Source organism: Bactrocera neohumeralis, chromosome 4 (assembly GCF_024586455.1).
Source record: "Bactrocera neohumeralis isolate Rockhampton chromosome 4, APGP_CSIRO_Bneo_wtdbg2-racon-allhic-juicebox.fasta_v2, whole genome shotgun sequence".
In the NCBI taxonomy this organism is placed as follows: domain Eukaryota; kingdom Metazoa; phylum Arthropoda; class Insecta; order Diptera; family Tephritidae; genus Bactrocera; species Bactrocera neohumeralis.
The window spans coordinates 57,822,205-57,849,626 of NC_065921.1; the positions used below are offsets into that span (position 1 = coordinate 57,822,205).

A 27,422-nucleotide genomic window follows, 5' to 3' on the forward strand; every position below is an offset into this window, starting at 1 on the left:
GGGGAGCAAAATTGTTAGTGATAAACAAATACTTCTTTTTCTGATATTATATAAAAAAATATATATATTTTTATAATATAATATGATTTTATAAGTTTATCTCAAGGGCTTTTGTTAGAAAAATGACCTAAAAGTTGAAATAGCGTAGAAAGTAAACATTTGTAAAAATTTTTAATGCTCATTTTTGTATTTTTGGATAATACACTGGCGTACGCGATTATTGGTTCTTGCCACTAATCGCGTAAAAAAATCGCGTGTATCGGTTAATTTTCCAATGGATGCAAACAACTGGACGAATTGGTTCCGAATATAGAAAATATCGCGTTTAACAAAAATATACGCGCAAAAATAATATTCAAAAACAATACAATAAGCCACCAGACGGCGAAAAAGAGAAGAAAAATAGCAAATAGGTAGATTTATTGAAAAAACGTTGAATGCTGCTTAATCAGTCATTATCCGTAGTGGGAAATTATTCTTAGCCGATTATTTGATGGCCGCGAATCTCGATATCACTAGAGGTATCAGAATCAATAGTAAGAACTATGTGGATTGATGTTCTGCTGACTTAGCTTATTCGACCTCGAGTTTTCATCATACCCGTTAATTTATTTTTGAAAGCTTCTTTGGACCCAATAAATTCCGATGTAGTTTTATATTCAACATGCAGACTAATTTTTTTGAAAAATTGCAAATGTTCGGACATCAGTATCATTTGCTACAAAATACTTTTCCACTTCTGCAGCAAGTTTAAGACCTAAGCAAAACGAAAAAAGCAATCGCGTTAAAGTTAGGAGAAATTTTCAGTAAAAGGAATTTGTATGCAAAAAAATAACCGCGTTAAAGTGAAATAGCGTAAAAAGAGATCGCGTAAAAAAGCGACTGAGGGCCGTAAATTCTTATTATGTTTGCACCAGTCTTACAAATTTTGGTTAGAACAACAATAATGAATACAAAAAGTCGATCGATATCCTCAAACGAAGCTCGATAACTACCTTTATTTTTGTTCCATTGAAAGTGTAAACACAATGGCTACGACAGACCGTACAGCGGCACGACAGTGAACTGAAACGCCAAAAGAAATTCATCTTACCACATGTACATTTTGAGAAGCAACAACAACACAATGGCCGGCATGTACACAAAAACAACGTAGTTAACTATTTTGTATGTACACAATTTCTGTTGTGGCCATACTAATACCTTTCACCAATGAAATTCTTAATATTTTGTTCAAAGTGAAATTTTATGCAAAATAAGTAAATAGATCATCATTTTTGCTTTAAATTATCAATTGTTATTACAAATGATATAATAGAGCTATAATATAGTTATTTTTATGCTTTTATTTGTAAAATAACATCAAGTTTGTTGAGCTGTGAATACTCTACATTTACATATTAGTGGGCATCACCACTCCCATCTTCCCCTTCTTCTATCTTCCATTCCCACCGTCAACCTCTTTTCACTGGCGTAGAAATCGCTTAAGCAGGTCACAGTTTACAGATGCAAACGTATTACAACGAGTTGACAGGCCACCATCGACAACATTAACCAGCTTCTTTGAAATGTGCCAGAATGATGATTTTGCCAGAACGCTACTTTACTCCGAAATGCCAAGATATTATATCTGGAATCAATCATCTAAAAAATTTCAACGACGAAAACGAGGACAGCCAGTTTCAGATTACCCACAAGTATTTTCCACCGATGCACTAGGCCGTATTTATGCAGTCCATCCCAGTCAAAACGAGTGTTTTTATTTGCGTTTATTGTTAGTCAATGTTCGTGGTCCAACATCACTCCAACATCTGCGAACTGTTAATGGTGTATTGTGTGACACATACAGAGAAGCCTGTCAACATTTGGGATTGTTAGAGAATGACACTCATTGGGACCAGACTCTTGAAGATGCTGTGATTTCGTCAAATGCTAAACAAATACGAACATTATTTTCTATAATTTTGTCGACATGCTTCCCATCAGCACCGATTGATTTATGGCATAAATACAAAGATCATATGGCGGAAGATATATTGCATCAGATGCGTCTTAGAACATCGAATGCAGATTTGCAAATGAACGAAGAAATTCACAATGAAGCATTAATTTTAATTGAGGACATGTGCTTGATGCTTACCAACAAAGTATTAATTCAAATAGGAATGATAGGACCCAATCGCCCAATGTTCGACTCATTTGATCAAGAATTGAGACGCGAAGCCCAATACGATTCCGAAACATTACGAGAAATGGTTGATAGAACAGTTCCCCTTTTAAATCAACAACAAAAATATGCTTACGATACGCTCATGAAAGTAATGAACGATGGAACTGGCGGATTTTTTAGATGCTCCCGGTGGAACTGGGAAAACTTTTTTGTTATCATTGATTTTGGCAACAATTCGGTCGCAAAATGGAATTGCACTAGCCCTAGCTTCATCAGGTATTGCAGCTACATTGTTGGAAGGCGGTCGAACAGCTCATTCAGCTCTCAAGCTGCCATTAAACCTTCAAATTAATGAAACTCCAACTTGCAACCTTTCGAGGAATTCTGCGATGGCCAAAGTGCTGCAGCAAACAAGACTGATCATTTGGGATGAATGTACGATGGCACACAAAAAATCTTTGGAGGCATTAGATCGCTCGATGCAAGATTTACGAAATAACAAAAACCGGTTTGGTGGTGCAATGATACTATTGGCAGGTGATTTTCGACAAATATTGCCAGTTGTTCCACGCTCAACGCCAGCTGATGAACTGAATGCCTGTTTGAAGTCGTCCATTTTATGGAAATACATTAAAACACTTAAATTAAGTATAAACATGAGAGTCGAATTACAGGAAGACCAGTCTGGAGAAGTGTTTTCCAAACAACTGCTCGATATTGGTAATGGTATTATTGCTGTTGATACATCATCTGGATACATTACATTCCCTACCAATTTTTGTAACTTTTGTGAATCAAAGACCGAACTCATGGAGATGGTTTTCCCAAACATTGCTCAAAATTACGTAAATCACATTTGGTTAAGCGAACGTGTTATATTGGCCGCAAAAAATGTTGATGTGAATGAGAAAATAGCTGGCGAATTGAAGAATTACAAATCAGTTGATTCCATTACTAATGAAGATGAAGTTGTCAATTATCCAACAGAATTTTTAAATTCGCTGGAATTGCGCGGCTTACCACCTCATAATCTGCAATTAAAAATCGGATCAGTAATTATTATGTTACGGAACATAAACCCGCCACGTCTGTGTAATGGTACCCGGCTTGCGGTGAAGAAATTATTGAACAACGTCATCGAAGCCACAATTTTGAAAGGGAAGTACAAAGGCGAAGATGTTTTAATCCCACGCATCCCTATGATACCGAACGACATACCATTCAGCTTTAAACGTTTACAGTTTCCAGTGCGGCTTGCATTTGCAATGTCTATAAATAAATCGCAAGGGCAGTCACTAAGTGTATGTGGCATCAACCTAGAAAATCCATGTTTTGCACATGGCCAATTATATGTAGCCTGTTCCCGTGTCGGAAAACCATCAACATTATTTATTTATGCGCCAGAACATAAAACTAAAAATATAGTTTATCAAAAAGCATTAGAATAGAGAGAAGCAGTGAAGGGTATAGAGGCTATTAGTTGCTTTCTAGAGCGCGCGTACGGTGTGTACAATTTTAGAAGCAAGCCAGCAAAATATGTACGATGCGGTACAAATGAAGTTCGCACACTTTTCGGGAAGATAATTTCGACATATCAACCTTCAAATCCGCTTCAATTATGGTATACGAACAAAAATTACATTGTCGAAGACATTTTACATCGTCTGCGCTAAGAATTGCAAATGAGTCAATTCTGCTTGATACTTCCGGTGGTTTAATATCAATTCCATCTGCCGTTTATCAATTCATGAAAGATAAACTCATTAAAGAATATTTCGGACATTGCTGCCAAAAATACCGCCAAATTATCGTAACTACGATTTCTTGAGTGCACGCACAATTTTAGCTGCCAAAAATACCGATGTTGTTGACTTAAACTGGAAGATTTAAAGTCAAATTCCGGGAGACTTGCGCTCATACAAATCGATCGATCGTCTTGACAATGAGACGAAGCCGCGAATTATCAAGTGGAATTTCTAAGTGCTTTGGAGAGGCTTGGTATGACACCGCATTATTTGCGTCTCAAAGTTGGATCTGTCGTTATTATGTTTCGCAATCTTCAAGCACCGAAACTGTGTAATGCAACCCGACTGATTGTAACGTAGCTATCTTATAGAATGGGGCAGAATGCTTGACTCTACGAATTCCTCTGAGCTCCAACGATTTGCCATTTCAGTTCAAACCTTTTCAGTTTTCAAAGAGTTCTACAATTTTCCATATCAGTTTCAACGCATTCCGTTTCCAGTGAAAATTTCATTTGAGATGAGAATCAATAGGACACAAGGATAGTCGCTAGAAGTGTGTGGCATAAATTTAGAAATGCCATGTTTTTCACAAGGCCAAATATACGTGACGTGCTCTTCTCTGTACATTTACGCACCGAAACAGAAACCAAAAAATATTGTTTATCAAGTTTCGTTACATTGAAAAAATTTGGAAAAATCGAAAATAAATGATTTTCAACACAATATAAATTCAACTTTCTTTTCATTTCAAAACACATAATTTCAGGCAGGACAACGGCTGCCGGGCCAGCTAGTTATACTCTCGCAACAATGTTGCTAACGAGAGTATTATAGTTTTGTTCACATAACGGTTGTTTGTAAGTCCTAAAACTAAAAGAGTCAGATATAGGGTTATATATACCAAAGTGATCAGGGCGACGAGTAGAGTCGAAATCCGGATGTCTGTCTGTCCGTCCGTCTGTCCGTCCGTCCGTGCAAGCTGTAACTTGAGTAAAAATTGAGATATCATGATGAAACTTGGTACACGTATTCCTTGGCTCCATAAGAAGGTTAAGTTCGAAGATGGGCCAAATCGACCTACTGCCACGCCCACAAAATGGCGGAAACCGAAAACCTATAAAGTGTCATAACTAAGCCATAAATAAAGATATTAAAGTGAAATTTGGCACAAAGGATCGCATTAGGGAGGGGCATATTTGGACCCAATTGTTTTGGAAAAGTGGGCGTGGCCCCGCCCCCTACTAAGTTTTTTGTAAATATCTCGGAAACTACTATAGCTATGTCAACCAAACTCTACACAGTCGTTTTCTTCAGGCATTTCCATATACAGTTCAAAAATGGAAGAAATCGGATAATAACCACGCCCACCTCCCATACAAAGGTTATGTTGAAAATCACTAAAAGTGCGTTAACCGACTAACAAAAAACGTCAGAAACACTAAATTCTACGGAAGAAATTGCAGAATGAAGCTGCACCCAGGCTTTTTTTAAAAAATTGAAAATGGGCGTGGCCTCGCCCACTTATGGACCAAAAACCATATCTCAGGAACTACTAGACCGATTTCAATGAAATTCGGTATATAATATTTTCTTAACACCCTGATAACATGTACGAAATATGGGTGAAATCGGTTCACAACCACGCCTTCTTCCAATATAACGCTATTTTGAATTCCATCTGATGCCTCTTCTGAATAATACGAGTATATACATTAGGAACCAATGATGATAGCGGAATAAAACTTTACAAAAATACGGTATTTGAAAAATATGTAAATGACGTATAATGAAATCTCGATTATCACTTTATTGTGCGAGAGTATAAAATGTTCGGTGACACCCGAACTTAGCCCTTCCTTACTTGTTTTTCTATTAAATAGCCAGAATAAAAAAGCAAGCGACCGAAATTGAACGATTCAAATAATTTACAAATCAAAATATTGAAAAACAAAACAAAAAATAATTGTATGAAAAGTCACATTTTGGAAATTTCCAATTTTTCGACTTTTCCTTATAAAAAGTATGTATACTTCTGATTTCATGAGGATTGGTTCCGCTGTTCTCGAGCGTTAGCGTTACTAACACACAAACAATCATTTTTACTTACATATGTATGTATGTATGTATATACAAAATAAAACGTTTGTATGGGAAAAAGAAAAGGCGTTTTCCGGCAACTTTCGTAATTTCTTTTTACATAAGAACCTTCTCCTTATAATAACAAATACAACAAAAAAAGAATCAGCCAAATCGGTTCAGCCATTCACGCGTGATGCCGTGACAACGAAAACGGTTTCATTTTTATATATAAGATTATTATATATTTTTTGGTGGTGGACGGCTTCCAGAAAATTGAGTTGCAAAATATGCCCCCTGCTCCAGAAAACAAAGAATTTTCCACCGATTCGAAGTACTTATACGACATGGCCCATGCAATTTCTAGCGGCGTGGTTCCGGTGGATCTGGCTAACATCAAACCAGGGAAAATTCTACATTCTCGGTGGCTCACCAAGGCCGCTAGATTATTGCGATTATATGTGACAACGGAAAATCCAGATGCAAATTTAAGAATTCTGGTTGAATTTATAATTAAATGTTATGTGCCAATCTACTTCAATATCAAGTATTACAGCTCTGTCGTGTACGGCAGTGCATTATTGTTCAAGTTCATTGGTTGGTCACGATTTCTAGAACCTCGTTTACGCAAAATTGTCAATCAAGTAATTAAAGATAATTCATATTATGCGCATTCGAAAAATATCTTGTTATCAATGTTGTTTGATGATAGGAAAGAAAAGCGCGACTGTGCCATCAAGAAAATTCTACGCTATCGAACCGATGTTGACGAGCCAATAGAACTTAGAGTTTATAAAAAACCAGATATAAACGTTAATTGCACAAATTATACGGAAATGATCAATTTGAAGGATATAAATATCGTATTTGAACCACCATTCACGCGAAGCATTCCGTACGATACATTGAAAGAATATTTAAATCAAGATGATCCACCGTTTAATGATCCAAAAATTCCATCACACATACATGGAACGGAACGACATGTTCAATTGCTAGCTAGCGTTTCCAAACGGGTTATACCGGAAAATGTAGAGGCTGTTATGGCGACGATATCAGAGAGCCGTGCGAAATTGCCCAGACTTGAAAGTAAAAAAGACTTCAAACAATAATTTTTTTTAGTTTCTTTTCTATAACTCACTTAAATTATTTTTTTCATCTACATATGTTCTGACTAAATAAATTTCTTAAGAGAAAAAATAGATATTATTATAAATAAATAAATAAAAATAAAGAAAAAACATAGCCATTTAGCTTATTTTGTCATGTAAAGGCCAAAAATGGTGATTTTTTGAAATGATTGTATGGGGAACCCCCCATGAGAGTTCCAGGGGGTGTGCCACTGGCATGGGTGGATCGGCCGTCCAAAGTTAGTGGGGGTCGGTCATACATTTGGACTCGATTAGAGCACTCTAAATGGGCCAAAGTGGGATTTTTCAAAATTTGCCCCTACCCAAAAGTTCGACCCAGATTGGAGGACATCAAAATTCGTTTTAGAGGTATGGTTCCTTCGGCAAAGTTTCTTATTTTGATCCCCAGAATATGATTTTTATAGAGCAATGCGCGATTTTTAAATCGACCCGCCCTACTGAACAGTGTATATTAAGTTTGTCACGAAGTTTGTAACACCCTGAAGAAAGCGTCGGAGACCCTATAATGTATATATATAAATGATCAGTGCGTTGAGCGGAGTCGATTTAGCCATGTCCGTCTGTCTGTCTGTCCATCTGTCTATTTGTCTGTCGGTCTGTATATATACGAACTATTCCTCAGTTTTTAAGATATCCTTTTGAAATTTTGCAAACGTCATTTTCTCTTCAAGAAGCTGCTTATTTCTCGGAACGGCCGATATCGGACCACTATAACATATAGCTGTCATATAAACTGAACGATCGGAATCAAGTTCTTGTATGGAAAACTTTCACATTTGACAATGTATCTTCACCAAATTTGGTATAGATTATTTTCTAAGGCAACAATGTAATCTCCGAAAAAATTGTTCAGATCGGATTACTATAGCATATAGCTTCCACACAAACTGAACACATAGTTTCTAAAAGAAATGCACCTGTGAAGGGTATATTAGCTTCGGTCCAAAGCCGAAATGCGGAACTTTAATCCGCTAAACCTAACCTACTCCCAACTCCAGACTCTCCCACGGAACCACCTGATTAGGTATTACTTCGTGGGAGTGATAAGACAATTAAGTCTCCTCTATGGCACGGACTGACGGCCGCCTATTCTGCTCTATATGTCTAAGTTTTGTCATGATTGACGCTGCCGCATCGCTGACAGCATTCCAGTTCTCAGTGGACTGGCACATAAGTGTCGTCAAATTTTCCACCGTAAAACTACCACCGAGTGTAGTTTTAAGTTTTTCCCTTACACTTAAAAAGCGAGGGCAATAAAAGAATACATGCTCAGAGTCTTCTAAGCACTCTGAACACGTCGGACAATTCGGACTAATGTCGTGCTGGAATCTGTACAGGTAGCTTCTAAAGCACCCATGCCCACTTAGTATTTGGGTTAGGTGGAAATCCAGGTCCCCATGTCGTCTGTCGATCCAGGAATGGATGTCCGGTATTAGTCTGTAGGTCCACCGTCCTTTGAGTGAGGTTTGCCACCGCTGGTGCCATATCGTTAAGCTTTTCACTCTCTCTTCTCTTTTGGCTCCTTTAGATGGCTCTGGTAATTTGTATACTCGTTCGTATTCGTCACCCTGGATGTCAATGGGCATCGTACTGGCTATTACTTCAGCAGCATCACTTGAAATTGTTCGGAAAGCACTGATAACTCTTAGTGCCGACAGCCTGTGCACTGTGTTTATTTGTCTGGCATATGATTTGATGCCTAACGCCTGGATCCATATTGGAGCCGCATATAACATAACCGATCTCATTACCTTTGCGAGTAAAAAACGCCGGTTGGAACGCACGCAGCCTTTATTTGCCATCATTCTTGATAAGGCATTCATGATTTTATTCGCTTTACCTGCAGTGTATTCTAGGTGATCCTTAAATTTGAGCCTTGAGTCTACTATTACTCCTAGATATTTTAGGTGTGGCTGTGAGTGAATCTCGAACTCCCCTATGGTCAGAGATATACTTTCCTCTACTTTTCTTGTACTTATGAGCAATACTTCTGTCTTTTGCTCAGCCAGTTCTAAACTCATTGAGGAGAACCATTGGCGCAAACCGTTTATGCACTCATTACATTTGCTCCGGAGGTCGTCGAGGTGTTTAGCCACTGCTACCACAATAAGGTCGTCTGCGTATGCAACTAATTTAATAGATTTCGGTTGGTGTCTCCTTAGCACCCCATCATACATTATGTTCCATAGAAGGGGGCCTAGTACCGAGCCTTGCGGTACTCCACTCGAAATTGAGTAGCTCTTAGTGCCTTCATCTGTATCGTATAGTAGTCGCCTGTTTTTAAAATAACTCATGACAATTTCCATAAGATATTGAGGAGCACGTATTTCATATAGAGCTTTGATTATGTTTGCCCACTTTGCTGAGTTAAAGGCATTCTTCACATCCAGGGTGATCAGCGCACAATATTTTTTTGTTCCGCCTTTCCATCGCTTGCCACTTACTGCGCATTTCGCAGTGTCAACGACATCGTATAGTGCGTCAATGGTGGACCTCTTTTTCATAAAGCCGTATTGTCTTTCTGATAATCCGCCGGCTTTCTGGATTGCTAATTCCAAGTGGTTTCTTACTATGCTTTCATATACTTTGCCAATAGTGTCAAGCATGCACAGAGGTCGATAAGAAGATGGTTCCTCCGGAGGCTTTTTTGGTTTAGGAAGTAGAACCAATCGCTGGACTTTCCATGGGTCGGGAAATATTCCTTCTTTTAAGTACGCATTGTGCATTTTTACGAATAATTTAGGTTTCAGTATCATGGCTTCCTTTAGGGCTCTGTTTGGAATGCCATCTAAACCAGGCGCTTTGCTGCTTTTAATTTTTCCGGCTATGGCCAATATTTCTTCTTCACTAACTGGCAGTGGCGACTCTATGACTTCGGTTCGAGGCTTAGCATAAGAAATACTGTCGTGTTTTGGAAACAGAGTTTCGACGACATTTCTCATAAAGGATGCGCTTTCGGGTGGTTGTGCTTTATTTCCCCAGGGGTCTTGGTTTGCTTCCTCACAGAGTTTTTCAAAACACTTCTTTTTACTACGACAAATGGCTGACTTCAGAAGCTTCTTTTGACCTTTAAATATAATCCTAAGACTGCTTTCATTTTCTTCGCTCCGATTACGTTGTAGGCGGCGTCTAGCAGAGTTGCAGAGTTTTCTGAGCCCAGCTATTTCTTCATTCCAATAATACACTGGCCTTCGGTTGTTGTGGTGTGCTGTCCTACGCATGGTTGCGTCGCAAGCTGTGGACAATTTTTTTCGCACGGCGGATACCAAGTGCGCGGCGTCTTCGCCTTGTATATTTTCTGAACTCCAGACCATCTCAAAAAGTTCGGCATCAAAGTCTTTTTGTTTCCAAGTTCGTTTTTGGCATGTGCTCCTGCTGCGGCGTTTCGTCCCTCCGGCATATGAGACTTCGGCAATAATAGCCATGTGGTCACTATTTGTAAATGTGTCAGACACCGCCCACTTAATGTGCCTACTAAGGGCGTCGTTGGCGAACATGAGATCGATTATGGAGCCTTTGTTACCTTTTTGAAATGTATTTTGCGTTCCGCTATTCAGGATCGTAAGATTCGTTTGGCCGAGGAATTCAAGTAGTAGACGCCCACGGTGGTTTGTGCGCCTACTACCCCAAGCGGTCGACCACGCATTGAAGTCGCCTGCGATTATAATTGGGGATTTTCCTCTGGTTTCTAGCGCAAGTTCCAGGAGGAAGTCTTCAAAATCCTTAATTGAAGCACTGGGAGGAGCATAGCAGCTAACAAAGTAAATACCTCGTATATTTGCCCATGTGAAAAAATTATGCCCTTCGGAGCGAGACACAAATGGTTGCCCTTTACATGACCATATTGCAGCCTTTCCAGATATGTCTGTAGTCCAGGTGCTTTCCGAACGCTGGGAGTATTGCTCGCTTAGTAAGGCGACATCAATGTTTTCTTCAAATGTTGTCTGTTCAAGCAGATCTTGTGCTGCAGCGCAGTGATTTAGATTTAATTGACATATGTCAGTGAGTGTGTGTTTGCATGCAAATATATCTCTTGATCCGGGAATCCATATCAGTTTCGGAAATCCGCTTGCTGGCCAACACATGTTATTTTATTTTGTTAAAATTAAAATAAAATCCCGTTGTCTTAGTTAGACAAATGTTTACATTGATGTTGACCAATCAGCTGGCATACCAAAGCAAGGGGCTTGAAGTTAAGCTGAACCGTTATTAATATACCAAACAATGCCTTGAAGGGTACAATAAATTTGTGGCGCAGCTATGCGTAGGGATCTTTGTAGGCTTGTGCTACATAAAAATTGTCCGGCACTCCATTCATTGAAATTTAATGGTAAAGACATATTCTACCGTATTACAGTCCACAAAATGGATACGACATATGTTGGAGACGCTTTTCAATGTCTGCATAAAGTTCTGCTGAATGAAAAACCAATATTTTCATGTTCACTGGGTCTCTAAGTTGAGCTCTTGATTTATATTCTAGCCGTCAGTTTAACCTAATAAAATGGGTCGCTTGGCATGGGATAACAATCCAAAGTCAGAAAAAAAAGCCAAATATTAAACAATTTTTTGAATCTAATGCAGACTCTTTAGACTTTTAGAAGTCATTTTGGTTTTGATTTGTATCCAGGAATGACATGATTCTTGCAACTTTACTTCAACTTGACGCCCCCACGTATTGATTTCTATTCAGCACGATATGTTAGTAGTGCTAGAACTCTTTCCTTAGTTGAGACAATTTGTTTAACACACACACTTATACAATCATAAACTATGGATGAGCGCTTTTTGGAAGTATTGATTATCCTTTTTCCGTACCCGCTTTCATTTTTTGTAAGTGTGTGTTCCTTTTGCTCTGTTGTTTGACCACTCATTCGCCATATAATTTTGCTCTAACGACAAGCTGAGCAGCTGAGGAGCTCTAGAGATGACAAGCTCTGAACCTGATGGGAAGCTGAAGAGTACAGGGAGCGTTGTCACTCACTTTGTCCTTTAGCGCTGCTCCATTGGCATTAAGTTGTCAAATATTTGTAGAAATATAAATTTCAAATATATATATTTTTTGGGTTACAAGTGGCTGGTGTCGGCGAGGGAAGGTAGTGTGAGGACGGGTGACAAGAGCAAATATCAATCAATTTTGGGTTTGATTGCTTAGCATGGTAGGTGATGAAATCGGTTATGAAGCCACCGCTCCATGCGATAGTATTGGTTTCTGACGTTTCCTTTTGGATGCTACAAAATTCTTAGCAAGCTTAATGTTCATGATATAACAACAGTAGAGTTACCACCAAAGCAACATGACATATGTTTCGGTTAAAGGGTTTTTCGGGTTCTTGTGCAACAAGGTATATACTACATATTTGTCTGTTTACTACTTTAAGTTAATCATATTGGCTATTAAAAATTTTGACTCAAACTCGAACAGAGAGCAACCTGTTTGCGCCGGTTTATATACACAAACTATTTGACAAGTACAAATATTAACAAGTATCTTAATCAATAAAATTCGAAGAAAATGTGAATATAGAAATACTTTAAATCTATCACACTGACACGCCTCTTCCGACTAAACCATTTGTCTACATAAAAAAACTAAATCCACATCCTGAAAACTCAACCGAAAGGAAAGAGACCGAAGGAAATTCAAGTTGAGAAGCAAAACAAAAAAATCAAACTGAAATTTCAGACCAGCAAGTGAGAGAGGTCAAAAGTGTGTTGAGAAGTGTAAGTGTATAAAAAGAGATATAGGTATGTGAATGTGTGTGTGTCCGTTCACATCATTTGTAATCTTAGATGACAAGTGAGCAAGGCAAGTGTTAACTTTAAATGGATTGGCCGAGTCAAACGCACGGAAGGGATAAGCAAACGTTGGTGAGACACAGCGTAGCAACTTGAAGACTCATCCTAAGTCGAAATTCTTCCATATAATTTATCTAGAAAAAAAGAGTAAATAAGAGTCGTTTGGTCGAAGGCGTTGTGTACCATTTGATTGAGCACATGATTATGTGGGTGCATGAATAATTGAAGAACTGATTTCGTGAGCGTTTCATTGACCCTTATGCTGTGAGATTTATTAGCAAAGAGCAAGAGATGAGCAAAGTTGGTGTATCTAAAGAATTGCTTGCAATTTATATCCTGATGACGGACATTCGATGTGCAAGCGATTCTTAAGAGCTTTAAAATGAGGGAGAGGAAAAAATTTTCCTATTTAAAGAATTTTTCAACAAAATTGCAGAAATTTAAGTAGCTATTCACTGTTGGTCGTTGTATTACATTCAGCCTTGCAGTGCTGATGAACAGAGCTCAGATTCGCCTCACTTTACACATTACTGCTCAAGTGAAGTGCGTGCTTAATCTTAATAACACTCAGAAATATTATTTCCGTAGCCAACGACACAAGACATATCGCTAAGTAAACACATACTCACAGCTTAATTCACAAAACTCTCTATTTTCGTCCATAGTTCTATTGTGATTTCCGGAGAAAGCATTTCGAAGCATCACTGGGAATAAAGACATAACTGATTTTTTGTTATTTACTTTCCTTAAACGCTGGTTGCCACAAAGAATCTGCAAAAGGTCTCACTCAGGAGGTTCGTTTCTCTGATTTTGAGTAGAATATCATCGGCTTCTAAGCAGGTCGCCAGTAACTGGCCGTGATTTTATAATCAAAGGGAATGTTACTAGTTATACTCTTGAAACCAGTTGCTACAGAGTATTATACTTTTGTTGACCTTACGGTTATACATATCATCTATAAATAATCGAGATAGATAAAAAAGAGTTATATATATATATTAGGCCGGGTCGATTTGTGGGGAGGCAAAAAAATCGCCCATTGCTCTATGAAAATCATATTCTAGGGATCAAAATAAGAAACTTTGCCGAAGGAACCATACCTCTGAAACGAATTCTGGTGTCCCCCAATTTGGGTCGAACTTTTGGGTAGGGGCAAATTTTGAAATAGAATTGAAATTACCATTTCATTCTTATTACCTCTGAAAGTGAGGAGAACTGAAGCAATAACCACTATGGTATTTCAAAAAAAATAATAAGTGATGTGACCATTCCAAATCAAAAAGTTTACAATGAATCCACCATCCTCTACACCGCAAGATGAAGCAACTACATTAACAACTATCGAAAACCCAATGAGTCATATACCCAAGCATGATGTTACTGTTTTTGGTGTGTCTACTGATTTGACTGATCTTAACTTACCAACCCATCTGGATATCTTGAGATATTATTTTTACTCAAGCGGACGTGCTAAAACAGAACAAACAAAAAATTTACCATAAATCATTCACTATTCAAGTACAAGATAAGTTGATTGGAATTTGGGAAAAACTTGGTATGGAAATGCTTGACAAGTATCAAGAGCAAATCAAGAGAAGAAACAACACCCAACAATTTACAGAGTATGTAAAACCTCTGCAAACAATTTTTTACATTGGAATATGTAAATGCGATTTGAAGGCAGCTCCATGTGTATGCGGCTGGGTTCCCGAACGCCTCAAAGGGTTCATGCACGATCAACATAATCAGAGAAGACTACCAATGAATGCATTTATGATGGAAACTGAATAGCAAGAAGCAACGTCTATATCATCAATGCCAACATACCAAGATCCCGATGATTCAACATACGCACCGCCACCGGTTCAAGAAGATATGGATAGAAGCACAAGTTCACAATACACAGAGAGATACGATTGTTTTAACTTTGCCTTGGTATGTGACAGATGATTTTGCATGATTTTAAAATTAAAGATAAGCATGGGAAACCTCTCATCATGGATAAATCGAAAGTTCGCAGAGAAAAAGAGAAATGCAGACAAGAAGTGCTTCGCAAACGGTTAGATGATACCAATTTGTTAGCGTTTTCATTCGATGGCAGAAAAGATGATACTTTAACGATAGATAAAATTGATGAGAAGTATCATACTAGGATGGTAAAAGAGCCTCATCTTGTTATTTTTAGAGAACCCAATTCTGAATTGATTGGTTACGCAAGACTGGAACATGAAACCGCTGAATACAAAACAACCAAATTAAATGGTTTTTTCAACGATAAAAATATATCACTGGATACATTAATTGGAATATGCACTGACGGTGAGCCAACAAACACTGGCCCACACGGTGGTATTATACGACGATTCGAATTGCTGTTAAAAAGACCATTGCATTGGTTTGTTTGCCTTCTACACTTCAACGAACTTCCGTTTCGGCATTGGTTTGAAGCTTTGGATAAATCAACCAGCACTGGACCAAGATCGGCAACCGGAAAACTGAGCCGTCAAATCGAAACTTGTGAAACTCTTCCGGTAAGTTATTGCTATCACTCATTTATTATAATTGTCAACCATTTTTAATTATTTTATTATTATATATTTTTTGGTGGTGGGCGGCTTCCAGAAAATTGAGTTGCAAAATATGCCCCTGCTCCAGAAAACAAAGAATTTTCCACCGATTCGAAGTACTTTCTACCGGCGTGGTTCCGGTGGATCTGGCTAACATCAAACCAGGGAAAATTGTACATTCTCGGTGGCTCACAAAGGCCGCTAGATTATTGCGATTATATGTGACAACGGAAAATCCAGATGCAAATTTAAGAATTCTGGTTGAATTTATAATTAAATGTTATGTGCCAATCTACTTCAATATCAAGTATTACAGCTCTGTCGTGTACGGCAGTGCATTATTTTTCAAGTTCATTGGTTGGTCACGATTTCTAGAACCTCGTTTACGCAAAATTGTCAATCAAGTAATTAAAGATAATTCATATTATGCGCATTCAGAAAATATCTTGTTATCAATGTTGTTTGATGATAGGAAAGAAAAGCGCGACTGTGCCATCAAGAAAATTCTACGCTATCGAACCGATGTTGACGAGCCAATGGAACTTAGAGTTTATAAAAAACCAGATATAAACGTTAATTGCACAAATTATACGGAAATGATCAATTTGAAGGATATAAATATCGTATTTGAACCACCATTCACGCGAAGCATTCCGTACGATACATTGAAAGAATATTTAAATCAAGATGATCCACCGTTTAATGATCCAAAAATTCCATCACACATACAAGGAACGGAACGACATGTTCAATTGCTAGCTAGCGTTTCCAAACGGGTTATACCGGAAAATGTAGAGGCTGTTATGGCGACGACATCAGAGAGCCGTGCGAAATTGCCCAGACTTGAAAGTAAAAAAGACTTCAAACAATAATTTTTTTTATGTTTCTTTTCTATAACTCACTTAAATTATTTTTTTCATCTACATATGTTCTGACTAAATAAATTTCTTAAGAGAAAAAATAGATATTATTATAAATAAATAAATAAAAATAAAGAAAAAACATAGCCATTTAGCTTATTTTGTCATGTAAAGGCCAAAAATGGTGATTTTTTGAAATGATTGTATGGGGAACCCCCCAGAGGGGTTCCAGGTTGTGTGCCACTGGCATGGGTGGATCGGCCGTCCAAAGTTAGTGGGGGTCGGTCATACATTTGGACTCGATTAGAGCACTCTAAATGGGCCAAAGTGGGATTTTTCAAAATTTGCCCCTACCCAAAAGTTCGACCCAGATTGGAGGACATCAAAATTCGTTTTAGAGGTATGGTTCCTTCGGCAAAGTTTCTTATTTTGATCCCTAGAATATGATTTTCATAGAGCAATGGGCGATTTTTAAATCGAGCCGCCCTAATATATATATAGATAAATGATCAGGATGTCGAGAAAAGTTGAAATCCGCTTGACTGTCTGTCTATCAGTCCGTCCGTCCGTATAGGCTGTAACTTGAGCGAAAATTGAGATATCTTAATGAAACTATGCGGTTCCATAGTACAAAAAAAATTCGAATTCGTAGATGAGCGAAATCGAACCACTGCCACGACCACAAACCGCCGTGAACCGAAAACATATTAAAGGCCATAACTAAGCATGAAATTAAGATATAAAACTGTAATTTAGCACAGTTTGCTTTAGTACGTAGCATTTTTATGTCACATTGTGAAAATAGACGAAATCGGACAACAACCACCCCTACTTCCCATATAGCACAATTTTAAAATCCACTTGATTCGTTCAGTTTCCAGTACACAAATCAGGAAGCAATTGGGTAAACGAGGTTTTCACATGACAGTGTATCTTTGTGTATCAGGATTTTCGAACAACCGGCTGACTTTACTCTATTTGATTGGTTTTACACCTTAAAGTATTGCCCTGCATATGATTCTGCATATGATTCTTGCAAGATGCAAGAGCATAATATGTTCGACTTGCACCCGAACGTAGCCCTTGTTTTAAGTATTACCTTTTGCACTAGTGTGGAATCCTCTAGTATCAGATCTGTGGTCTATTGGAAAAAAATTGGTTAAACTGAATTAAATATTAAATGTTTGTAAATGAAATTTCGATTTCGGCAGAGTTTGTCAAATTAAATATCATCACAACCTAATGTTTTCGAATAAATAGTAAATATTTTTGTATTCGTCTTGGTACTAGGCTCGAAATATTATCAGATAAGGAGACGAATGTTCGACTGAAAAATGTCTATATGTATATTGAAAGAAGTGAATAAGATTGCTCCGTCAGAATCGGAGAGGACTTCTCCAGCCGTTCGATATCAAACGAGGCTTCAGACAAGGCGGCTCCCTTTCGTGCGACTTCAACCAAAAAAAAATTGTTCGATTTTTGCAATGCTTGATTTTGTGGTGCAAAAAACTGAAATCAATTTTTTTTTTGATGAATGATCAATTTTGTGCAAAAGAAATGGTATAAGTGTGCAATGAGTTCGAGGTGAACCGAGAACGCGTTAAAAACGAACCGTGCTCTGCACGACCATCGATCTTTACCGACGAGGGCCACGTCCAAAAAATTCAGTACTTGGTGCTTGACAATTAGAGACCTCGCTGATAATAACAAAATCACTTTAATGCACCATGTCATACTGCATTGGTTCTTCGCGGCTTTTTTTTATCAAAAACTGCAAACTTTTTTAAATAAAAAATGAGTGTATTGAACATTTGTTTATGGAATGCTAACGGTGTTAACCAACATAAATTGGAACTTATTAGCTTTCCGGAGGAAAATAATATTGATGTAATGCTTTTGTCTGAAACTCATCTTACGAACAAAAACAATTTCTTTATACCGGGATTTAGACTCAATATTACAAACCACCCAGATGGAAAGACACATGGAGGAATAGCAGTGTTGGTTAGAAAATGGTTAAATCACCACACATTAGAATCTTATGCCTCAGCATAATTACAAGCTACAACAATAACTATAAACAAGTAAGGAAGGGCTAAGTTCGCATGTCACCGAACATTTTATACTCTCGCATGATAAAGTGATAATCGAGATTTCATTTTCCGTCATTTATATATTTTTCAAATACCGTATTTGTGTAAAGTTTTATTCCGCGATCATCATTGGTTCCTAATGTATATATTATACAGAGAAGGCTTCAGATGGAATTCAAAATAGCGTTATATTGGAAGAAGGCGTGGTTGTGAACCGATTTCACCCATATTTCGCACATGTCATCGGGTGTTAAGAAAATATTATATACCGAATTTCATTGAAATCGGTCTAGTAGTTCCTGAGATATGGTTTTTGGTCCATAAGTGGGCGACGCCACGCCAATTTTTATACTCTCGCAACAATGTTGCGTATTATAGTTTTGTTCACATAACGGTTGTTTGTAAGTCCTAAAACTAAAAGAGTCAGATATAGTATTATATATACCAAAGTGATCAGGGTGACGAGTAGAGTCGAAATCCGGATGTCTGTCTGTCCGTCCGTCCGTCCATGCAAGCTGTAACTTGAGTAAAAATTGAGATATCATGATGAAACTTGGTACACGTATTCCTTGGCTCCATAAGAAGGTTAAGTTCGAAGATGGGCAAAATCGGCCAACTGCCACGCCCACAAAATGGCGGAAACCGAAAACTTATAAAGTGTCATAACTAAGCCATAAATAAAGATATTAAAGTGAAATTTGGCACAAAGGATCGCATTAAGGAGGGGCATATTTGGACGTAATTTTTTTGGAAAAGTGGGCGTGGCCCCGCCCCCTACTAAGTTTTTTGTACATATCTCGGAAACTACTATAGCTATGTCAACCAAACTCTATAGAGTCGTTTTCGTCAGGTATTTCCATATACAGTTCAAAAATGGAAGAAATCGGACGGACAGAGAGACATCCGGATTTCAACTCTACTCGTCACCCTGATCACTTTGGTATATATAATACTATATCTGACTCTTTTAGTTTTAGGACTTACAAACAACCGTTATGTGAACAAAACTATAATACTCTCCTTAGCAACTTTGTTGCGAGAGTATAAATATCGCTGCGGGGACTTAAATCTGACGGCCATATACTGCCCACCTCGGTTTAAAATTACAGACATCCAATTTAAAGACTTTTTTGGAACACTAGGCCATAGATTTCTAGCAGGTGGAGATTACAACGCAAAGCACACGTATTGGGGCTCACGGCTAATTAATCCGAAAGGACGACAGCTGTATCACACTACTATAAATAAGCACAATAAACTTGACATAATATCTCCTGTGATCGTAAAAAAATACCAGATTTAATTGATTGCTGTAATCAAAAATATAGGTAAATCGTACATAACAGCTGATACGTGTACTGATCTATCTTCTGATCACTCTCCTGTACTAATAAAATTATGTGAACAACCCACATTCGTTGATCCAAAAGTGGGTCTAACATCTTATAAAACGAATTGGCTAAAATATAAAAAATACGTGAGTAGCCACATTAATGTTGAGTACAAAATAAATACACGAAGAGATATTGACGAAAGCATAGAAGAACTCAATGATATAATAACTAAAGCAGCTGTCTTAGCAACACCAAGCAAAAACTATAAGCCGCTGGGTGCCAGAAAAATTACTAACAGAGATATTCTAAACGAAAAAAGGCGTGCAAGACGTGAATGGCAGATAAATCGCTCCCCTTGCACTCAGCATCAATTGAAATCAGCTGCTCGTAAATTAAAAAAAACGGTTAAACGTGAGGAAGAGTCCAATACCGAAATGTATATAAAGAAGTTGTGCCCAAATTCAAGCGAGCAAAATTCTCTTTGGAAAGCCCAAGAGTCCCTGAAGCCACCATTTAACTCCAACATGCCTGTAGGAGACATGGGTAGAAATTGGGCTCGAAGTGACGAGGAAAAGGCTAATTGCTTTGCAAATCACCTAGAAAAGGTATTTCAACCAAATTGCCCAAAGAACAACTTCGAGTTGTCCAGCTTACCCAACACAGTTAACGAGTCACTCGAGTCGTTTAAGACTTCACCTTCTGAAATTATGAGAATAATAAAAGAATTTAAACCAAAAAAGTCACCAGGACATGATAATATTACCCCAAAAATAGCATTTTGAGTTACCAAATATTGCTGTAGAAGTGCTCTCTTTGCTCTTCAATGAAATTGTTAATCTCGGATACCATCCTAATTCATGGAAAAAGTCGCAGATTATCTTGATAGATAAACCTGGGAAAGATTTAACACAGCCGTCTTCATACAGACCAATCAGTCTTCTACCCTGTCTTTCTAAAATATTTGAAAAAGTGTTACTATCAAAGATGTCTCCTTTCCTCCACGAAAATAATATAATACCAATGCATCAATTCGGATTTCGTGAAAAACATAGCAAGATAGAGCAAGTAAATAGAATTACTAACGAAATAAGAAAAGCATTAAGCACAGAGAGTACTGTTCAGCTTTATTTCTAGAAGTGGCTTTTGTATAAGATCAAAAACATTCGACCTTTAGAATTGTATAAAATATTGAAGTCTTATTTAAAAAATAGAAAATTTATGGTAAAAGTGGGAGATTTCATATCTGATGAACGACAGATAAGGGCTGGTGTACCACAGGGCAGTGATTTAGGCCCAACTCTATAGATCATATATACGACAGATCTTTCAACAGCCAATAATGTATCAACTTCAAGTTTTGCGGATGACACAGCTTTAGTGAGCCGTAACAAATGCCACATAATAGCATCAAGAATATTAGCCGAGCACTTAAGGTCTCTCGAAGAATGGCTAGGCAACTGGCGTATAAATGTGAATGAACAAAAGTGTAAGCATGTTACATTTTCGCTAAGACCTAAAATGTGTCCGGCAGTAAAAATGAACAATATTTTAGTACCCCAAGCGAACGAATTAACTTATCTTGGTATTCACCTAGATAGAAGACTTACGTGGAGAAAACACATATCTAGTAAAATAACTTGCATGACGATAAGAGCTGCAAATTTAAATTGTCTTCTAAAAAAAAACTCCAATCTAAGCCTAGACAACAAAGTGATTTATATAATGCGGTCATAAAGCCAATTTGGATGTATGGCATTCAACTGTAGGGTACGACCTGTGCAACTAATATTGATATAATACAAAGGTTCCAATCCAAAATGCTTAGAACAATTACGTATTCACCATGGTACATGCGTAATGAAAATATCCATTAAGACCTTGGTATTTCTAGGGTAAAGAAAAAAAATAGAAGACAGCAGAATTAAATATATATCTAAACTCCGAGATCACCCAAACCCCTTGGCTAAAGCTTTGGTGCATTCCTGCGATCAAACACGCCTTAAAAGAAGAGATAAGCCTGCGTATTAAAGAGCAACGTATCACCAAAACAGCTCAAACACTTCCTTGAGCTTGTATAGTTTTTAAATAGACTTAGGATTTTATAACTTATTGTTAGACTTTTAAAACAAAAAGCAGATTCAATAAATAAAAGATATTGCTACAAAAAAAAACCTGGAATAATATCGACTGTTCAGAAAATTTAAAAAGGTCATATCGGGCACGCCTTTAGCGGACGAAGATTTCCTTCAAGGGAATGAAATTGATTCAGAAGAATAAATACAAAATATGCATTTAATTAACAAATTCAAGTTACTTTTTGAAGTTATACTTCTTATACGAGTTCGGAAAAGGTTGCGATAGATTCAGGTTGCGCAACTTTGCTCAATATGAATCTACGCAACCCCTTGCTCAATATGAATCTACGCAACCTTGTCTGCGAAGATGTTCGAGCAGCAAGCGAAGCGGTGACAATCGGCGATCGTTTGTTCGTTTCTTTCGGCACAGCTCGGCTTTTCTACCAACAACACAATGTTGCCATGCTTATGCTGTTGTTGTTTTTGTAGAACAATGTTTCAATTTTTTGGTTGGTGACATATTCAATTAAAAAATCAATTCCGTTGGGATTCGAACCTACGTACCTCCTACGTACTCATCGTAATTTTTGAAACGCTTACCACCTACACCACCATTGACTCTTGAATTTCACTGTCCCAATTATGGTTTGTTTATGCATGAAAGAAATATACAATGGATCGCCGATTGTTGGTGACATATTCATATGTGTACGCATATGTATGTTTGTATACTTGTGCATTATTTGTTTGGCAATGTATGCAAATATATGTACATATAAGTATATATGAATGTATGAACATGCAAGTCAATGCGCGCACATGTAATAAGTATATTGATAAGTGATGAAAATATGATTTCAATTTCTGAACGCGCACATGCGTATACATACACTCATATGAGCATGTGCAGATACACAAGATAGGATAGAAGATGTATGTCTTTTAACATCGTATACTATACAAATAAATATTTTTCTTACTAATAGAAATTAAATTTATCACAGCAATATACATAATATACATATACATAATATTGCTGTGATAAATTGAATTTATATTGGTAAGAAAAATATTTATTTGTATAGTATACGATGTTAAAAGCAAAAAATTAAAAATTTACTCTGTCGAGATTCGAACTTGAGACCTGTGGTATCATCTTGACTTTCCAAGCGCTTACCACCAACATCACCATTGACACTTAGGTTGCGCTGACTTTAGTATGGTTTGGTTATGCATGTACATAAGAAACATACGATGGTTCTAATAATTTTGTTTAAGTATAGAAATATGCTTTTGTAGAACATTTGCTTTCGCAAATATACAGACAAATGTGCAAACGACATAATATATGTATGTATGATTGTTTCACATTTTGCTTCTACGCCGGTCAAATTTCTATACAAAATTCGGCTGAAATGTGTGAGAAAATAAAAAAATGGACAACTAGGGCAAATAATTTTTCAAAAATTTATTGACAATTAAATATAAATGAAAATACATGTAAATTTACTTAAATTTATTGAAATTTCGTTTCGCATTTTTTGGCACTTTCAAATTAATTAATATAAGTAAAATTCACGACTTAACCCGCACACGTCTTATTCGCGCAAAATTTCCAACTTTATGAAAATTGGCGCAATTATTGACACTTCAATTTTATGTAAAGTTTAAAACATGTTTACATATGAATATATAATATATTTGATTTTGGCGCAATTATTGACACTTGTCTTAATATACAAAATTGGGCCAAAACGAAACAATGAAATACATACATAATTACTTTTGCATGTCAATATGGAAATGCCGACGGCAAAACGCAAAGGCATATTTTGCACATATATATAATACATACAAGCGATTTCTTGGTTGAAAGCAAAAGTTGAAGCATGAGAAATTTAAATGCCGACGGCAAAACGAAATTGCTTACAATCGTACATTGCGTATGAATCATGAAAATATCATCATAATGTTTAGGTAAATCTTTTATATATTTAAAATGAGTTATTATAAAATAAGATCACATATTCAATTTAAAATAAATTCTGTTGGGATTCGAACCTACGCATCTCCTACGTGCTCGTCGTAACTTTTGAAGCGCTTACCACCAACACCACCATTGACACTTCAATTGCGTTGTCCTAATTATGGTTTGGTTATGCATGAAAGAAATATATAATGGATCGCCGATTGTTACCTCTTTCCTTGCTGCTGCTGCGCATATGTATGTTTGTGTGCTTGTTCATTATTGAAGTTATACTGCTTTTTCTTTCCTTTGTCTTTCATTTCTGCGAATTCTCAACTATTTTATGTGACCTTTTGTTGAAATACCCTGCGTTGGCCGTTGAAAAATTAAGGCTATACTTTACAGGATTATTTCTGTAGTTAGTCTTCATTTACATTTTTTGGAAATCGACCCGTGATGACGAGGTATATCGTTTTATCTGACAGCGTGAGGTTTAAGAAGCTCATTTCTAATTGTGTCTTGTGGCATATTAGAAATGCTTACAACGGATAAAACGACTTCTGAGTGGTGATTTTAATGAATAAATTCCTTTTGGTTGAAATGCTCTGCGTTGGCCGTTGAAAAGTTAAGACTATACTTCTCAGGATCATTTATTCCTTTCATTTCTTAAAAGAAATTAATGACCTTTAGAAATATGCATATTTGCATTATTTCGTTGTCATTTCCATATTCGTAGCAATGGAATTTCTATGGCATAAGTAAAGTAATGGCCGCTGATGGTCACCCCTTGCCGCTGTAGCAACTTCGCCTACAAACATGTGTAAATATGTATGTATGTATACGTGTGATCGTGAATACATATCAACGCAGATTTTTGCGACCAGAAAGTTGTGTAACTTATGATTTTTAGCTTTTGCCATCGTAGCGAAAAGACGACTTGTTGGCAAAGGCATGCTCGGGGAGATAATAAATTATAATAAATTTATAAAATGTGAATTTAAGTTTTCTAGTTTTCTTTCATACAAAATGGTATGCATTTCTTGGAATATCACTAAGAAGTATAACCTCATCCGCGCGTAGGGACTCCACGCACCTTTTTTTATCACAGTACTATTTGGGAATAGGGAGCTGACCATATATTATAAGATATAGAATGACGAAGATCTCAAGATTGTTATTTGAAAAAAAAAATCGATTTTTCTGGGTTATGTATCGGATGTACAAATAATTGAAAAAATGAAGCTGATATGGTAAAAGTTTTAACAGAAGAAAATTTTTCTCACAGACAGACTATTTTTTTCGGAGGTCTCTCTGCCGATGGGCTAGGGGTTCAAGGAATTACAAATAAATTCGAAATGAAAGCCCTATTAATGAAGTTCCTTAAATTCTGTAAATTTGTATTATTTGTATTTGTTTATTAAATAAGTAATATGTCTTTTCCAAAAAAAAATTTGCAAAAAACGAGTTTATTCCGAGTTGATGTAACCCCTTAAAGCAGGACGAGGGATGAATATATTTTCCTTGTTTCAAAGATTTTTTCTTCCACTCGATGTGAGTGATAAAATCATGTGATTCATTTGAGAATTTTTTAAAACCCTACTTGATATATTTCTAGTCTTTGGCACATTAAGTTAGCTTCATTACCTATCATTAACCTACTTAGTTTTCTTACATATGAGCATACCCATTCATTTGCTCTACTTTGCATTCGAATTGTCTTGGATGTCCTAATATCCACATGAAGCTTCTGAGCGCACGGAGGCACCCACCGAAGTGACATTCACACCGTCTTTATTAAGCCACTTAAATACTAGTGACGAGCTGAGCAGACTGACTCCTACGACGTCGTCATAAATTTTATTATCTGACAAAATTTCTGCACTGTATGAGTGTGTGCGCGCTTCTAAAAAACTTTGGCTTATTTCGATTTCCCCTGCAACCGATTGTGCGCCCTTCTCACACACTAGACACAACTTTTGGTACTATAACAACTGGTACTATAACAACAAAGCGCCTAGGAAAACAAAGTGCCGCGCGGCGAAAGAATTTAACTTTTCAAAAGTGTTAAAATTATTTGAAAGCTTCGTGTTTATTCGGCGCTGTTGGCGTTATATTTTATCACCCGGAAACGCGGCGCGTTGACAGTTGAACATGGCAGCCAACTCAACGTTGCTTCACGTGGCGCGCTCGCAACGCCATGCAATTTGTCTTAATGTACCCGCTTCCAGTTTCATTCAATGGGAAGTGGTAAAATTTCTTGCCGCTAGCAGCGCTACCATTCAACTGATCGCCCCAAATTTATTTCTTTGCCATACAAAGGCTGGCATTGTGCTCTTTTCACCACATTGTTGTTGTGGTGGCAGTGCGACGCATTGTTTTTAGGCAATTGTTTGATTCCTTAATTCTTTTTTTCCACCGCGCAGCGCATTCAGTGTTACCGCTTGTTTTTGTGTTGCTGTTGCCTCTTTTTCTTTCTCTCGACTTTCAGATTGCGTTTGCATTCCATTGTTTGCTAAAAGCTGTTGAAAATTACAATTGCTTTCGTTTATGCTACGCGCGCACACATGCGCTCACGCTCCTTGCTAAGTGGTGATGCGCGCGCCCGCTCTCCTGCATGCGTTGATTCGGCTGAGCTTCGGAGGGAGGTAGTTGCCGTTGCGCAAAAGTTGAAAAGTGGCAGAGAAGACACACACAAGTTGATTGCAAACTTTTATGAAGGCAATACCAACTTACCGCAAAACCCGTCACTTGTGCAGGTGTGAAATGAATGCCGACTGAAAGCTGCGAAGTTAATAAGTTTGTACCTTGGAGAAACTAGCTAAGCGTAATTGTGTCGTCGTGCAGGATTTTAAGGGGGTATTCTGGTCTAGAAATTTAAAAATATCAATTTTTTTTTTATATTTTTTTTTTTATTTTATATTCAAGAATATGTGTACAAGAGGATTTTTCAAAATTCAAATTAGTTTCGGAGATATAGGCTTTTTTTTAAAAAATTCGAAATAGTCAGAAAAAGTGATCCAAAAAAACTTTTTTTTTCAGGCAGTCGCCATTTTGTGAAAATTTTTTTTTCCCCACTTTTCCGTAGTTCCGGCCATTGCGACATTATTCTAGATTAATAATCTTTTTTTTTTTGGTTTCAGATAACCAGGAGGGTTGAAATCATGGGTATGGTCACATGAAAATTTTTAGAGCCCCCCCCAATTCGTCAGCTCATAATTTTTGAAATTGTTTCCTTTTTTTAGTTTTTAATTTTTTTCGGTACTCTTCTAAAATTAACAAATAAATAATAAAAAATGGAAGGTAAAAATATTAATTGCCTTTTTTTACGACACTTTAAAAATTACCTGATATTCATGCTTCTAGACCAGAATACCCCCTTAATGATTGAGAGACTATCGTAGGATATTGCTTATATGATAATATTAAGCGTATTATGGTGAGTAAAATCTTGTATTTCTCCAAAAAAATATTTGCCAGTTTCCCAAAAGTCTACAGCAGTTAAATGAGTCGAGAACTTGCTATAATGGACGCTCAAATCATGACCGTTGAAAGATTAATCTTATAAGAATTCTTCTGCATTACAAAA

General features: G+C 37.1%; 1 protein-coding gene and 1 pseudogene across 1 annotated transcript; both read left to right on the forward strand.

The window, feature by feature from the left end:
• Positions 1–2,559: 2,559 nt before the first annotated feature.
• On the forward strand, positions 2,560–10,735 carry LOC126755791 (uncharacterized). Its single transcript, XM_050468519.1, has 2 exons — positions 2,560–3,222; positions 10,700–10,735. The coding sequence occupies exons 1-2, from the start codon at positions 2,560–2,562 to the stop codon at positions 10,733–10,735; spliced, it is 699 nt and encodes a 232-aa protein (XP_050324476.1).
• A 13,489-nt stretch (positions 10,736–24,224) lies between these two features.
• Positions 24,225–24,405, forward strand: LOC126757732 (small nucleolar RNA U3; annotated as a pseudogene).
• Positions 24,406–27,422: the final 3,017 nt, after the last annotated feature.